This window comes from Pogona vitticeps, chromosome 7 (genome assembly GCF_051106095.1).
Source record: "Pogona vitticeps strain Pit_001003342236 chromosome 7, PviZW2.1, whole genome shotgun sequence".
NCBI classification, from domain to species: Eukaryota; Metazoa; Chordata; class Lepidosauria; order Squamata; family Agamidae; genus Pogona; species Pogona vitticeps.
In genome coordinates, this window is record NC_135789.1 from 1,903,832 (window position 1) to 1,917,693 (window position 13,862).

Sequence of the window (13,862 nt, forward strand, 5' to 3'; positions counted from 1 at the left end):
GGGGGAGAGCCAGCATGAGGTATTTTGATTTTTATTTATTCAGAACTGCACAAAAAAGCTATACAATTATACATTGTCTCTGCAACCGGCCACATCGGAAATAGGAAAAAGCAGAAATCACAATAGGACTCTTTGAATGAGCTGCATTGAACAGTGTGACTCTGGCAGCTGGCCTAGGAGGAATGGTGCAATTTTAAAAAATCTTCACTGACCTGATAAACAAAAAAGATATTATACAGCCATATACAACAGTTTTCCCCCTTAAACAAAACTGGTATTTACATGCCAGCCCCTTTCTCTTCTCTAGCTTTGAGAAAAGTGTGAGCTTCAGGAGTCACACATGCTGTAGCTGATATAAGGGCTAACCAATCAGGGCCACGTGAAACCCAGGTCTAAGGAGCAGAAAGAGCTGCCAGACTGACGGAAAGGGGAGCCAATCAGGGCTGTGAAATGCCTTGCTCCAAAGGAGTGGAAAGAGCCTCTTGATTGACCCAAGGGTTAGCCAATCAGGGCTGTGAAATGCCTCGCTCCAAAGGAGTGGAAAGAGCCTCTTGATTGACCCAAGGGTTAGCCAATCAGGGCTGTGAAATGCCTCACTCCAAAGGAGTGGAAAGAGCCTCTTGATTGACCCAAGGGTTAGCCAATCAGGGCTGTGCACAGCCCTGCATGGGCACAATGTCTTGATCAACACAGGGGCTAGCCTATCAGGGCTGTGGCCTGCTCTATGGAGTGGAACTGACTTGACTGACACCAGAGCGAGCCAACCAGGGCCCTGAGATTTAGGAGGAGCCTGATTGACAGGCCAACCCATCAACAAACCCTGCTCTTGTGAGCAGACAGGTAAAATCTAATTAAGGCCACACCTGTGTGCAAATTCAAGCAGGAAGGGAGGTTTTCAGCCATGAACCATATAGGTTGAAAAGGGGCTTCTAAAAAACAGATGCACACGGAGCAAGCCGAGATCCGGGCTTCCTTCAGTCTGCCACTTCGGGGCCGAGCGTGATGCTGCTGTTGGTGACACGGATGCCGTACCAGCCTGCCCAGAATTGAGTGTCTTGGCCTCCATGTTGAAAGAGGATGTATCGGACTCCAGGAGGATAGTTGTGAAACGTGTGCGAAATCTTTAAAAGGAAAAGAGCGAGAGGGTAAGAGAAAAATTCTGGGATAACTCTAGATGCCGAAAGCATCTCACAGCAATAGATCAGATCCTGTCAACCTCAGCTTTGGAATCGGAAACTAAAGAGGGAGAACGTTTTTCCCTTCAAAGACTCCATTCCTTCAAAGCTGCTGGGCCCCCACCTTCTGCACTTGCCAGCAAATCTTGTGCTCATCCCTTGAACACCCCCTCCCCCAAAATTGCTGACTGCTGAAAGAAAGAAAGCCAAGCCATTTGGCACTTTGAGAAGCGAGGGAAGGTTAGCTCATCCAGGTTACCTCCCGCCACTCTGCGTCGCTCCACTGCTCAATGATAATTTCTTCAGGCAAAAATTCTTGAATGACTAGGTGATCTTTTGAGAGGAGCCGGACACACAGCTGGTAGCTGCAACCGCAATCAAACCGGGCGGCGTACCTGATGAGAGGACAAGACAGATTCACAGACGCCCCTGCCATACCCTGGCATCAGCATGTGTGAGCAGCAAGGATTTTTACACATTCCCCCGCTATGTGCCAGCAAGCAGAAAAGGGTGTGCACGCTCAGTCTTCTGTCTGCACGGTTGTTTCCAAAACAGGGGGTTGTAACTTCCTGATCCAGAGATTTCTACCTCTATTTCCATTTCTTCCCCACCAAAAAAATCACCTTTTTCTTTCCATTCATCAGAGGCCAGTGGTACAGCATGGCCGCTCCGGGTTTTCATCCGAACTTTAGAGGAACTGGGTTTTTTCCTTCCCCTTTCCCCAGACACTGCCCCCTTCTGTCTGAAAGAGGCCTGGCCCCTTCCATAGCTCCTTTCCAAATTGGAGCTAATTTAAGGAGATTTAACGATGCACTGGGTCCTTAGCTGCTCCCTTAGGGCCCTCCACCCCGGACCCCCTCCCCGACTTACCAGTCCTTCACCACAATATCTGGCCGGATTTCATCCATCAGCTGATTCCCGTAGCCTTCGGCTTTTAAGGTGATGAGCTGGTTTTTCATGCAGGGCCTGGAGAATGCAATACAGGTGAGTGGTGGGTGGGGCCAGAGCCAAAGGGGTGGGGCCAGAGTCAAAGCAGGTGGGGCCCAAGAGCCACTATTACCATAGGGGAGGCTTTAAGAATGGGGGGAAACAACTCTACAAAAGACAGGAGGCCACAAATCGTGGCACCATGGGGAAAGAGGCGTGACTGCTGGGATTCCTGGTGGGCCAGATTGAGCCCTAGGGCCGAACGCTCCCAACCCCCTATATAAAGGACTTTTTAAAAGCTTAAAACAAGACTATGAAACTTACTCATAAGAGGTGACAAAATATTTCCGGACGTGCGGAAGAGGGAACGCCCTTCCGTGAGCTCCGGGCAGCTCCTCAATTTTCCACTTGTCTCCTCCACTTACTTCTTTCACCCAAGAATTGAAGCCCTCTGGGCAGAAAGGAGATATTCGGGGGGGGGGGGCGGAGGAAGAGAAATAAGAACAATTTGAGGTCCTTGTAGTGGAGGGAGGTGAAATCCTGAAGCCATAAAGGCCTCCCATCCTGCGCCCTTTAGATGCGTTGGGCAAAACATGGGTGTGTTTTTTCTTTTCCTCTGCCCTCCTCATCATTTTTCCTTTCATGCTGTGTCTTTTTAAAATGGCCTGGCTGGTCCCTCTCCCTTCAGGTACAGGGTAAATTATAGTCTACCAATGTCCGTTCCCCCCCCCCCCCCATGCTGGAGATCTCCCAATCACCGTTTGACGTACCACACATTTGTTGTTGTGAAAAGCAGAGAGAAAGAGAGAGAGAAAGAGAGAGGAGCTATGGGCTTCTTAGAGAAAAGACAGGAGAGAAACAAACAAAAATAGAATAAAAACTAATAATAAATCCAGCCCGGCTGAGCTCCAACCCCCCAGGAGGGTTACAGGGGGGAGACTCTACCTTCTGCACAAGGGTTCTTGATTAAATTCCTCTTCCGGGTGCAAAGGATGTAGTAGATTTTCCAGTCAGGGACCTCCTTCCCCGCGGTTTGGGGAAAGAAGCCGTCCTTCTGGCTCTTGCGCTTCCAGAGAGAAGGGAGGTCGACCAGATCTCGCCACAGGGAACAGACCAGCCGGCAGGTGAGGACCAGTTCTCTCCCGGGAACCCAAACCAGCACGTCGATCAGGACGTCGTCCGGCAGGTCCGTGATGTTCACCATCTTGTGCCAGGCGGGAGAAGGAATATCAACCCAAACGAGGGGGGGGGGAAGAGAGAGAGATCTCAGGAGGGGGAAGGCTCAAAAAACCAAGAGAGAATTCTACACATGTTTAAAAGAAGTCTGTTTCTTAAAATCCTCCGGCTTGTTTCTGGATGGGTTGGGACACAACGTCCATTATCCAGCCAGCCAGGGTGCAGGATAATGGAGGCTGCAGTCCAGCGCATAAGGGAGGCCTCCCTGTGCGCCAGGCTGGACGACCCATTAAGGACGTGGATGGGGCCCCTTCAGGTACAGCTCTCTCAGCCTCCTCTCCAGGACAGAGACTGCAGGATTAAGAGCAGTCTATCTGATATTTAACAATGGCTTTTGCTTCCTATTTTAATCATAGCAACAGTGAAACGCGGCCCTTTAGTGCATAGGGCAGCCATATACTGTACACAGAAATAAAATCCCAAATCCTAAGGGAGCCGATACCTTTGCCACGATCCACTCTCAAGTCACCAAGGATGCAAGCTTCCGAGTTCTACAGAACGCTTCATCAGCCTAAATAATAAACCAACAACGAACAAAAAAAGGGGGGGGGGGAGGAAGAGGAGACAAATTTGCCATTTTTATATGGTGGAGGCTTAATTGCAGCTTTAATGCTGCTGGTCCTGAAATGGGGATCTAGGTACCTGCTCTGTGTATAGTTTCCTCCCCTATATTTATATATATATGATCACAAAAATAAAGAAGTAAGACAGGCCTCCCGCTGCAGATATGTCGCGTTTAGTCGTTTAGTCGTGTCCGACTCTTCGTGACCCCATGGACCAGAGCACGCCAGGCCCTCCTGTCTTCTACTGCCTCCCGGAGTTGTGTCAGGTTCATGTTGGTTGCTTCGCAGACACTGTCCAGCCATCTCATCCTCGGTCGTCCCCTTCTCCTCTTGCCGTCACACTTTCCCAACATCAGGGTCTTTTCCAGGGAGTCTTTTCTTCTCATTAGATGGCCAAAGTACTGGAGCCTCAGCTTCAGGATCTGTCCTTCCAGTGAGCACTCAGGGTTGATTTCCTTTAGAACTGATAGGTTTGTTCTCCTTGCAGTCCAGGGGATTCTCAAGAGCCTCCTCCAGCACCACAATTCAAAGGCATCAATTCTTCGGCGGTCTGCTTTCTTTATGGTCCAGCTCTCACTTCCATACATCACGACAGGAAAAACCATAGCTTTGACTATTCGGACTTTTGTTGGCAAGGTGATGTCTCTGCTTTTCAAGATGCTGTCCAGATTTGTCATCGCTTTCCTCCCAAGAAGAAGGCGCCTTTTAATTTCAGGGCTGCTGTCTCCATCTGCAGTGATCATGGAGCCCAGGAAGATAAAATTTGACACTGCCTCCATATCTTCCCCTTCTATTTCCCAGGAGGTGATGGGACCAGTGGCCATGATCTTAGTTTTTTTGATGTTGAGTTTCAGACCGTTTTTTGCACTCTCCTCTTTCACTCTCATTACAAGGTTCTTTAATTCCTCCTCACTTTCTGCCATCAGAGTGGTATCATCTGCATATCGGAGGTTGTTGATATTTCTTCCGGCAATCTTAATTCCGGCTTGGGTTTCTTCCAGTCCAGCCTTCCGCATGATGTATTCTGCATATAAGTTAAATAAGCTGGGGGACAATATACAGCCTTGCCGTACTCCTTTCCCAATTTTGAACCACTCAGTTGTTCCATGACCAGTTCTAACTGTTGCTTCCTGTCCCACATATAGGTTTCTCAGGAGACAGATAAAGTGGTCAGGCACTCCCATTTCTTTAAGAACTTGCCATAGTTTGCTGTGGTCCACACAGTCAAAGGCTTTCGCATAGTCAATGAAGCAGAAGTAGATATTTTTCTGGAACTCTCTGGCTTTCTCCATAATCCAGCGCAAGTTAGCAATTTGGTCTCGAGTTCCTCTGCCTCTTCGGAATCCAGCTTGTACTTCTGGGAGTTCTCGGTCCACATACTGCTGAAGCCTACCTTGGAGGATTTTGAGCATAACCTTGCTAGCGTGTGAGATGAGTGCAATTGTACGGTAGTTGGAGCATTCTTTGGCACTGCCTTTCTTTGGGATTGGGATGTAGACTGATCTTTTCCAATCCTCTGGCCACTGTTGAGTTTTCCAAACTTGCTGGCATATTGAATGTAGCACCTTAACAGCATCATCTTTCAAGATTTTAAATAGTTCAACTGGAATGCCATCACCTCCACTGGCCTTGTTGTTAGCCAGGCTTTCTAAGGCCCACTTGACTTCGCTCTCCAGGATGTCTGGCTCAAGGTCAGCAACTACATTGTCTGGGTTGTCCGGGATATCCACATCTTTCTGATATAATTCCTCCGTGTATTCTTGCCACCTCTTCTTGACGTCTTCTGCTTCTGTTAGGTCCCTCCCATTTTTGTCTTTTATCATGTTCATCTTTGCGCAAAATGTTCCTCTAATATGTCCAATTTTCCTGAACAGATCTCTGGTCTTTCCTTTTCTGTTATCTTCCTCTATTTCTTTGCATTGTTCATTTAAGAAGGCCCTCTTGTCTCTCCTTGCTATTCTTTGGAAGTCTGCATTCAAGTTTCTGTAACTTTCCCTATCTCCCATGCATTTTGCTTCCCTTCTCCTCTCTGCTATTTCTAAGGCCTCGTTGGACAGCCACTTTGCTTTCTTGCATTTCCTTTTCTTTGGGATGGTTTTCGTTGCTGCCTCCTGGACAATGTTACGAGCCTCTATCCAAAGTTCTTCAGGCACTCTGTCCACCAAATCTAGTTCCTTAAACCTGTTCTTTACTTCCACTGTGTATTCATAAGGGATTTGGTTTAGATTATACCTGAGTGGCCCAGTGGTTTTTCCTAATCTCTTCAGTCTAAGCTTGAATTTTGCTATGAGAAGCTGATGATCAGAACCGCAGTCAGCTCCAGGTCTTGTTTTTGCTGACTGTATAGAGCTTCTCCATCTTTGGCTGCAGAGAATATAATCAATCTGATTTCGATATTGCCCATCTGGTGATTTCCATGTATAGAGTCGCCTCTTGTGTTGTTGGAAAAGAGTGTTTGTGATGACCAGCTTATTCTCTTGACAAAACTCTATTAGCCTTTGTCCTGCTTCGTTCTGAACTCCAAGGCCAAACTTCCCTGTTGTTCCTTTTATCTCTTGGCTCCCTACTTTAGCATTCCAGTCCCCTAGAATGAGAAGAACATCTTTCTTTGGTGTCAGTTCTAGAAGGTGTTGTAGATCTTCATAGAATTGTTCAATTTCAGTCTCCTCAGCAATGCTGGTTGGTGCATAAACTTGGATTATTGTGATGTTGAATGGTCTGCCTTGGATTCGTATTGACATCATTCTATCATTTTTGAGATTGTATCCCATTACAGCTTTTCCCACTCTTTTGTTGACTATGACGGCTATTCCATTCCTTCTACGGGATTCTTGTCCACAATAGTAGATATGATAATCATCTGAGCTGAATTCGCCCATTCCTGTCCATTTGAGTTCACTGATGCCCAGGATGTCGATGTTTATTCTTGCCATCTCCTGTTTGACCACCTCCAGCTTCCCAGTGTTCATAGATCTTACATTCCAGGTTCCTATGCAGTATTTTTCTTTGCAGCATTGCCCCGCTGTTCCCACCATATGTTGGGTGAGGAATTGGCCCGGCTTGTTTCTTTTTGGCAAGTACACAGAGAGAGAGAGAGAGAGAGAGAGAGAGAGAGGGAGGGAGGGAGGGAGGGAAATCCCGACTTCAGCTGATTCCCACGGCCCCCCACCCCCTTTAATGGTAGTTTCTTTCTAAACGCCAGGAAAGGCTGCGCCACGCCCTGCTTTCTGGAGGTTCCCCCCCCCCCTCCGCGCAACCTCCAAGCCGGCTCCGACTACAACGCCCATCACCCCCAAACCGGTCGGGGACGATGGGAGTTGTTGGCTACCCGCCGCCCCCCTCCCTTCGGTCCAGCTCGAGCGGTTCAGGGAGCACGCGGGAAACAAAAAAACTCACCTCTGCTGGGAGACAAAAAAAGGCCTGCAAACGAACCCGGGGAGGCGGCCCTCGCCTTCTCACGTGCAAACACGTCGCGGGTCTCCACGCGCGACTCGCTGCGAAGGATCCGGGGCTCCGATGTCACGCACCCACCCACCTCTTCGCCTCGCGTGGGGTCCCTCTTGGCAACGCCAGGCGAGGGTCTCTCCGCCCCGGGGAGCCTCCCAAAGCAGGGCAAGCGGAAGCCGAAGGAGCCGGAGGAGGAGAAAGCCGGCCGGGGAAAGGGCCGGCCCGATCGCCCGCCTCCTCGGGGGGTGGGACCGGGCAGGGAAGGAGGGCATCCGACCCGGGCCAGCCCCTACCCGGCGCACAGAGATCGGCGGCGTCACAGAAGGATCCGCGTCTCCTCCTCCTTGGGGGGGATGGAGAAAAGGCAGAGGACTGCCCTGGCAGCGGGAGGCTCGCCCCTTGCCCACGAAAACCGGGGGGGGCGCCCACGGACTCCGCGCCCCGGCCAGGCTGGACGCCTGGCTGTCCCGGACGATTCGATTTTTTTTTTAAAAAAAAAACAACTTTGCGTTATTTCTCGTATTTTAAAAAATAAATACCTGCCGAGGAGGGCGACCCCACGAGGCGAGAGGGCGCATTTTGGCTTTCCCGGGCCACGCTGGGGGGGGGGGGGGCTTCATCCTGCAGAGGCCAAAACGTTGACGCGGAGGTACATCAGGGGACGGCAGGATTATCCTGTGCCAATAATGCTGGGAAAGGGAAAGACAGCAGGAAAAGAGGAGGGTCGAACGTGAGATGGACGGACTCTCTTAAGGAAACCACTGGCTTCGGGTTTGCAAGGGCTGACCCGGGCAGTTGAGGACAGGGCGTTTTGCAGGCCGTTCATTCATAAGGTGGGTCTCTTGACGACACCAATTCCATCTCCTACAAGAAGGGCCCCCAAGGTGAGCCTCTCCCTGCTGATGGGGACGGAGGTCTGGGGAGTTGCGAGGACTCCGAGACCTATACTCCACAGCTGCCTCCTGTAATTACTGTTCCAATTACTTGGAGCAGTACTTACATTATTCCCCCCCCCCCCCCGAAACTGGGAGGAGATTTTGGTTTAGTGCTAAAGCATTTTGCTTGGAAAGCCTTCCCACAGCACCCCTGCGCCCCACAATCTCCATTTTCGAAGGTCAGAACCAGAAATTCTGGGACAGAACCCTGATTTTCTTTTTAGCCTTTCGGGGGGAGTCACAGACCCTTTGGCGGATTGGATGAAAGCAGTCGCCCTCTTTTCCCAGAAAAAAAGGACACACACATACACATTCACAAACAATTTTATACGTCTCTCAAACAAATATATTGCAAACATAATATATATAATTTTTTTTGGGGGGGGAGCCTGCAGCTCATTGACAGACCCCCTCCTGCCCCAACACGGATTAAGGCTCTCTGGGCAGCTTAAAGGGCCCAGGTCACGGTCAGATTCCATCATGGCTCTTCCAAAGCTATACAGAGTTCTTATGGTGTAGAGTGGACAGAAAGCTGGACTAGGCCTCTGGAGACCTGGGTTCGAATTTCACGGCCACAAAAACTCACAGAGAGGCAGCAACGGCTGACTGCTTGTTGAACATACCTAGAAAACCCAAATAAGGTCACCATAACTGGGAAGCAACATATAGGTGGGCTAATGAGGTGTTCTGCTGAATTTAGTTTGTCCATGTTGGACCGACCAGCGTTTAAACAAGGAAAAGATGGTTTCCCACCTGGAAAACCACACCAGTGAATTAAAGTGCTGGAAATTAACTCCCCCCCCCCCAGAAAAATTGCCCCGTCCCCAGATGCTGGTATCAGAGAATGATGTTTCTCTCACTCCTTTCTAGATCAAGGGTGATTGTGGTGTTGGTTATTTTTCCCCCAAACCGGTATTGCACTTCATGTTCCAGATCAATGTAGCGGACGCCAGGAGGGTAATTGTCAAAGGTGTAGGAAACCTGGAAACGAAAGAGGGAGTGGCCGGCTCTTAATTCCAGCATTGGAATGGGAAAGAAACTAAACGAAGGGACGTAAAAACTAATTGCATTGGTTGGAAGGAGGCCGAGATGGAAAAGGTCACATTACTGAATTTTGGCAGGTAAGGGGGATTCAGAACGCTGCTGTTTGGGATCCAGACTTTCCAAACATCACGGATTCTTCTGGACGTTTGGCAGGAAGGGTGTGAGATTCAAAACACACAGTCGCACCCAGCACGACCGATCTGGGCGTAAGCCAGATGGAGACCTGCACACATCACTGGGGGTGAGAGGGTCATTACCAGATGGGGTACCCCTCGCCCACCCCCAGTTTTTCTCACCTCGTTCCATTCCTCATTGTTGCTCGTTAACCAGCATTCCCGGAGAACCTTGAAATCCGCCGTGAGCAGCCTTACCCGCAGTTGACAATGCGCCAGGAAGGGGGTGTAAAACCTTTTGTTATTGTATATTTTTTTCGGCAACGGGTTGGTGGGGACCGGAGGAGAGAAGATGTTAAGCATGAGTCAGGCGCAGGAGATACCATCATCAGCACGTGGCATTAATTCTGGTGCCTGAGCCAGAACCCACCCAGACACACCACGACTCTCTGCTCTGGTGGTAGAGCCAGAGGTTGGGAGTTTGATTCCACACATGGGCCTCCCTCACAGGGGGTGGACTGGATGACCTTTAGGGTCCCTTCCAACTCTGCCATTCTAAGGCTAGACAGAATGTGTGTGTGTGATCGTCTGAGATTCTCAGGATGTGTGTTTGTAACGCCCAGGTGTTCTTGGACTACATCTCCCTGAAGCCTTCACCATGAGTGGTGCTGGGCAGGATTTCTGGGAGTTCTAGTCCATCTGAAGATGAATCACTGCCCACGACGACCCCCTGCTCCCCAGAGAGTCAAAAAAATGCAGCCGGAACTCACCAATCCTTCACAGTAATCTCGGGCCTGGTCTTGTCCATCAGCTGATCCGAGTAGCCTTCCTCTCTTAAGTTGATTAGCTGGCTTTTGGTGCTAACCCTGGGCGTAGGAGAAATAAAATGGTATCAAGAGCTGAGAAAATCTGGATTTGGGACCCTGCGTTCTAGGCTCTTTTCTCAGTCCCACCACCTTCACTGTTGTGTTTGGTGTGGACATAAGAGAGAGGGCCTTCTCTGCAGCTGCTCCCAGACTCTGGAACTCCCTCCCACTGGAGGCCAGACTGGCCCCATCTTTGCTCTCCTTCTGCCATCCGGTGAAGATCTTTCTCTCCAGGCAAGTTTTTCCTTTAATGATTAGCTGCCTACGTGGGGTTTTAAAAAAATATTGTTGCACCTTACTGCTTTGGATGTATGTTTCTTGGTGTAGCTTTTGTTTACTGCCTTACTGGCATAAGGCAGTAAACAAGAGTGGTCATCTGACTAGATAGGCGGGGCATAAATAAATAAATAAATAAATAAATAAATAAATAAATAAATAAATAAATAAATAAATAAATAAATAAATAAATAAATAAATAAATAAATAAATTTGAGTCTTTGGTAATATTTGAACACTTACTGTTTTTAGCTTTTTCAGACAGACAGACAGACAGACAGACAGACAGACAGACAGACAGACAGACAGATAGATAGATAGATAGATAGATAGATAGATAGATAGATAGATAGATAGATAGATAGATAGATAGATAGATAGATAGATAGATGGGCAACTGGTAGAATTTTGAAGGAGCCTTCCGTGATGCTGAACCATTATAGATTCCAGCCCCTGCAAAGTTCGGCCTAATAGCCAGAACGGATCCATTGCTTCCCACAACGCAGGTGTTATCAGTGTCAACTAGATCAGGTTCTCTTGGTCAATTTCTAGATTTTTATTTATTTATTTATTTTTGTGGGAGGTAATCAAGGATTTCTGGCTTCTCTTATAACCCGCCCAGCTCAAAGCTTGGCAAAAGAACGAAACATAATAACCAGAGCAAACCGACAAACCAACCTGCCAGGAGTGGGTTTTCTACCTTAATCCACTGAGATCTTGTCTCAGATCCCCGAGCAATAATCTTAATTCTTGAGGACTTGAGGGTGGGTCTGGGTCTAAGGACGGGGGTCTCAGAGAGGGTCACCTTTCAACCTGATCCTTGCCAAGCCCACTAGATAACGTCGGAAAGCAAAGAGATTCGGGCTCAACTCAGAATTAAGTCCCGGCACGTAAGTGAGAGTAAAGCATTTCTGAACTTCCGGAAGGGGACGTGGCAGGTTTTTGCAACTCTCGTGGAATCGGGCCAAATGCTGTCCCACAATGTCTTGAGCCGTTGTCCACTGCAGCTCGTTCAGGGTCCAGAAGTCAAACCCGTCTGTGGGAAAGGACAAATTAAAAAAGGCAATACAAAGAAGCTGAGAAACAGACTCTGAGCGAGAAGCAATCCTATTTGAGCTACTTTATTCTCACAACAGCCTGACAAGGTAGAGCAGGCTCAGAAAAAGATTGAAAGGAGCAAAATGGTCCACCGGTGGGTTTCACAGCGGAGTGGAGACTTGAAGACTGAGATCACAATCCACTCCCACCATGACACCAGGCTAACGCTTACTCTCCGGGATCCAAAAATTGAGGAATGTGATTTAATGCTGCTGAGATTTATCCCGACACTCTTTTAACCAAACACAAACCTTCTCACTCTGGTTAGTATGCAAAAAACATTGTGGGTCTCCCGAAAAGGAGTTTTTAAAAAGCAGCTGGCTGGACAGACCTTCCCCGCAGGGGTTCCTGACGAGGTTCCCCCCATTGCAGCGGAAATAGAAAGTTCTCCAGTCCCGGAAGCTGCCCTCGGCCTTGGGGGGCCGGAGGCCGAGACGCTGGCACTTGCGTCTCCAGAGGCTCGGAAGGTCCACCAAGTCTCGCCACCGGCGGCAAACCAGGCGGCAGCTGAGCACCAGGTCTCTCCCGGGCACCAGCGCCAGAAGGTCCAGGAGAACGTCGTCCGGCAAGGTGGCCAGGGTGGTGGTCTTCCTCCTGGACCGGCTGCGGGGAAAGGACAAGAGGAGAAGAGGGTGAGCCTGGCAGACAGTCGCCCTCCTTCGCAGGAAGAACTGAAGGTCAGACAGGTTCCTCCCTGGGACCTTCTGGCCAAGGGGGGTCCGGAGGGCCTCCAGGCCTTGGGTTTGGTGGGGAGTGGACCTTCCAGGAAGGGGTCAGTGTCCCGGAGGCCGGTGGCCGGGGGTGTCCTTTCCTGGGCTTCTTGGAGATTCCCCACCCCTTCCGGCTGAGCGGGTGGGACCCTTCCAGGGAGAGGAAAAGGAGAAAGACTCTGTACATGTTCAGAGACCCTGGGGTCATTTCCCCTCCTGCAAGCAGGTCCCAGCCTCTGGGCAAAAGTGCAGAGCACCCAAATCCAGGCACGGGGGGGGGGGGGGAGGAGGAACAAAATCTCTCCAGCTTTGCTCCCTCCACCCGGGTGCTTACCTGGGAGTAAGCCCCATGAGACAGCCAGGCGGGTCCGATGCTTGGTCAAGGGCACCGATCCTGCGCAACGGCCGGGGAAAAGAAGCGTACGCGTGCGTGTGGGTGGGGAAAGCCTTCGTGGTTGCGTGTCAGCCGGCTGACGTGGGAATGGCAAGGGTTCTTCCGGGCGCCCCCACCCCTAGAGTCTCGTGGGAATAGCCCGGCGCGGGTCCAGGTCAACAGGGGCGAAGGGGGACCGGCGGAGAGGCGCTTCTCCTTCTCGAGCCCGATCCGCCCAGGAGGGCAGGGCGTCCGGAGGGTCCCCAGCACCCGCCCCGGAGACAGCATCGCGCCCGGCGGGCGGAACTTCCTTCGCCGCCTCTCTCTCGCCTGGCTTCGGATCCCTTTCCTTCTGGAAGGGCGCCGGGTCCGATCCGGAACCGGGGGAAAGGGTCAAGGCAGCCCTGCCTTCCTCCGGAGTGGCTGCCAAGCCGGTCCCGGGGACGCGGCGGGAGGAGAGCTCTGGGGAGACCCCGCACCCCCAGAAAGACGCACAAGGGGGTCCTCAACAGCGGAGAAACGGGGGCCGCCCCGAGGAGCGTGATTTATGAGGATGATGCCAGGCTAGACTGGAGGGTGGAGGAGCCGGTGCCAGGCTGGTGGCAGCTGGAAGAGCTGCCAAGAGGGAGGAGCGGCCGAGACGGGGCCAGCCTGGCCTCCAGTGGGAGGGAGTTCCACTGTCTGCGAGCAGCCCCGCAGAAGGCCATGCCTTGTGTCCTCACCTCAGCCGGCTCAAAAAAGGGAGAGGCGGGCCCTGAGATAGCTTGGACCCCAAGCGGTTAGGGTTCCAAGGGGCAGAACTGTCCCTACCAGTGACTCCCCAAAGGCCGTGTCCTCCTCAGCCCTGCTCAGCTGGTGGAGGCTCATCCCAACCCTTGTGCTTGTCTCCCCTCCAAAACACCCCAGAAAAACTGCTGGACCGTCTTTCATGGGCTGAATAACCTGCCCCATTTGTGGCTCTGAAATCAAGCCGTGGGCCAGCCCTTGAGACGTCCAAGAAATATTGGGAATTCTTCAGTGGCACAGCTCGGAGGTCAGCGAAAGAGGGAACATTTCCCGACCTCACGTATTTATTTGTTAGTGAGTTTATTTAATTTTC

At 50.7% G+C, this 13,862-nt stretch overlaps 1 protein-coding gene across 1 annotated transcript; it reads right to left on the bottom strand.

Annotated features, from left to right (window-relative positions):
* Positions 1-22: 22 nt before the first annotated feature.
* LOC110073114 (uncharacterized) lies at positions 23-12,878 on the bottom strand. Its single transcript, XM_078379068.1, has 12 exons — positions 12,725-12,878; positions 12,012-12,283; positions 11,453-11,618; positions 10,211-10,306; positions 9,624-9,735; positions 9,124-9,264; positions 3,048-3,306; positions 2,427-2,553; positions 2,046-2,141; positions 1,435-1,570; positions 864-1,121; positions 23-173 (listed from the first exon to the last, which is right to left on the bottom strand). Exons 1-11 carry the CDS (start codon positions 12,739-12,741, stop codon positions 975-977), a joined length of 1,569 nt encoding a protein of 522 aa, XP_078235194.1. The 5' UTR covers positions 12,742-12,878; the 3' UTR covers positions 23-173; positions 864-974.
* Positions 12,879-13,862: the final 984 nt, after the last annotated feature.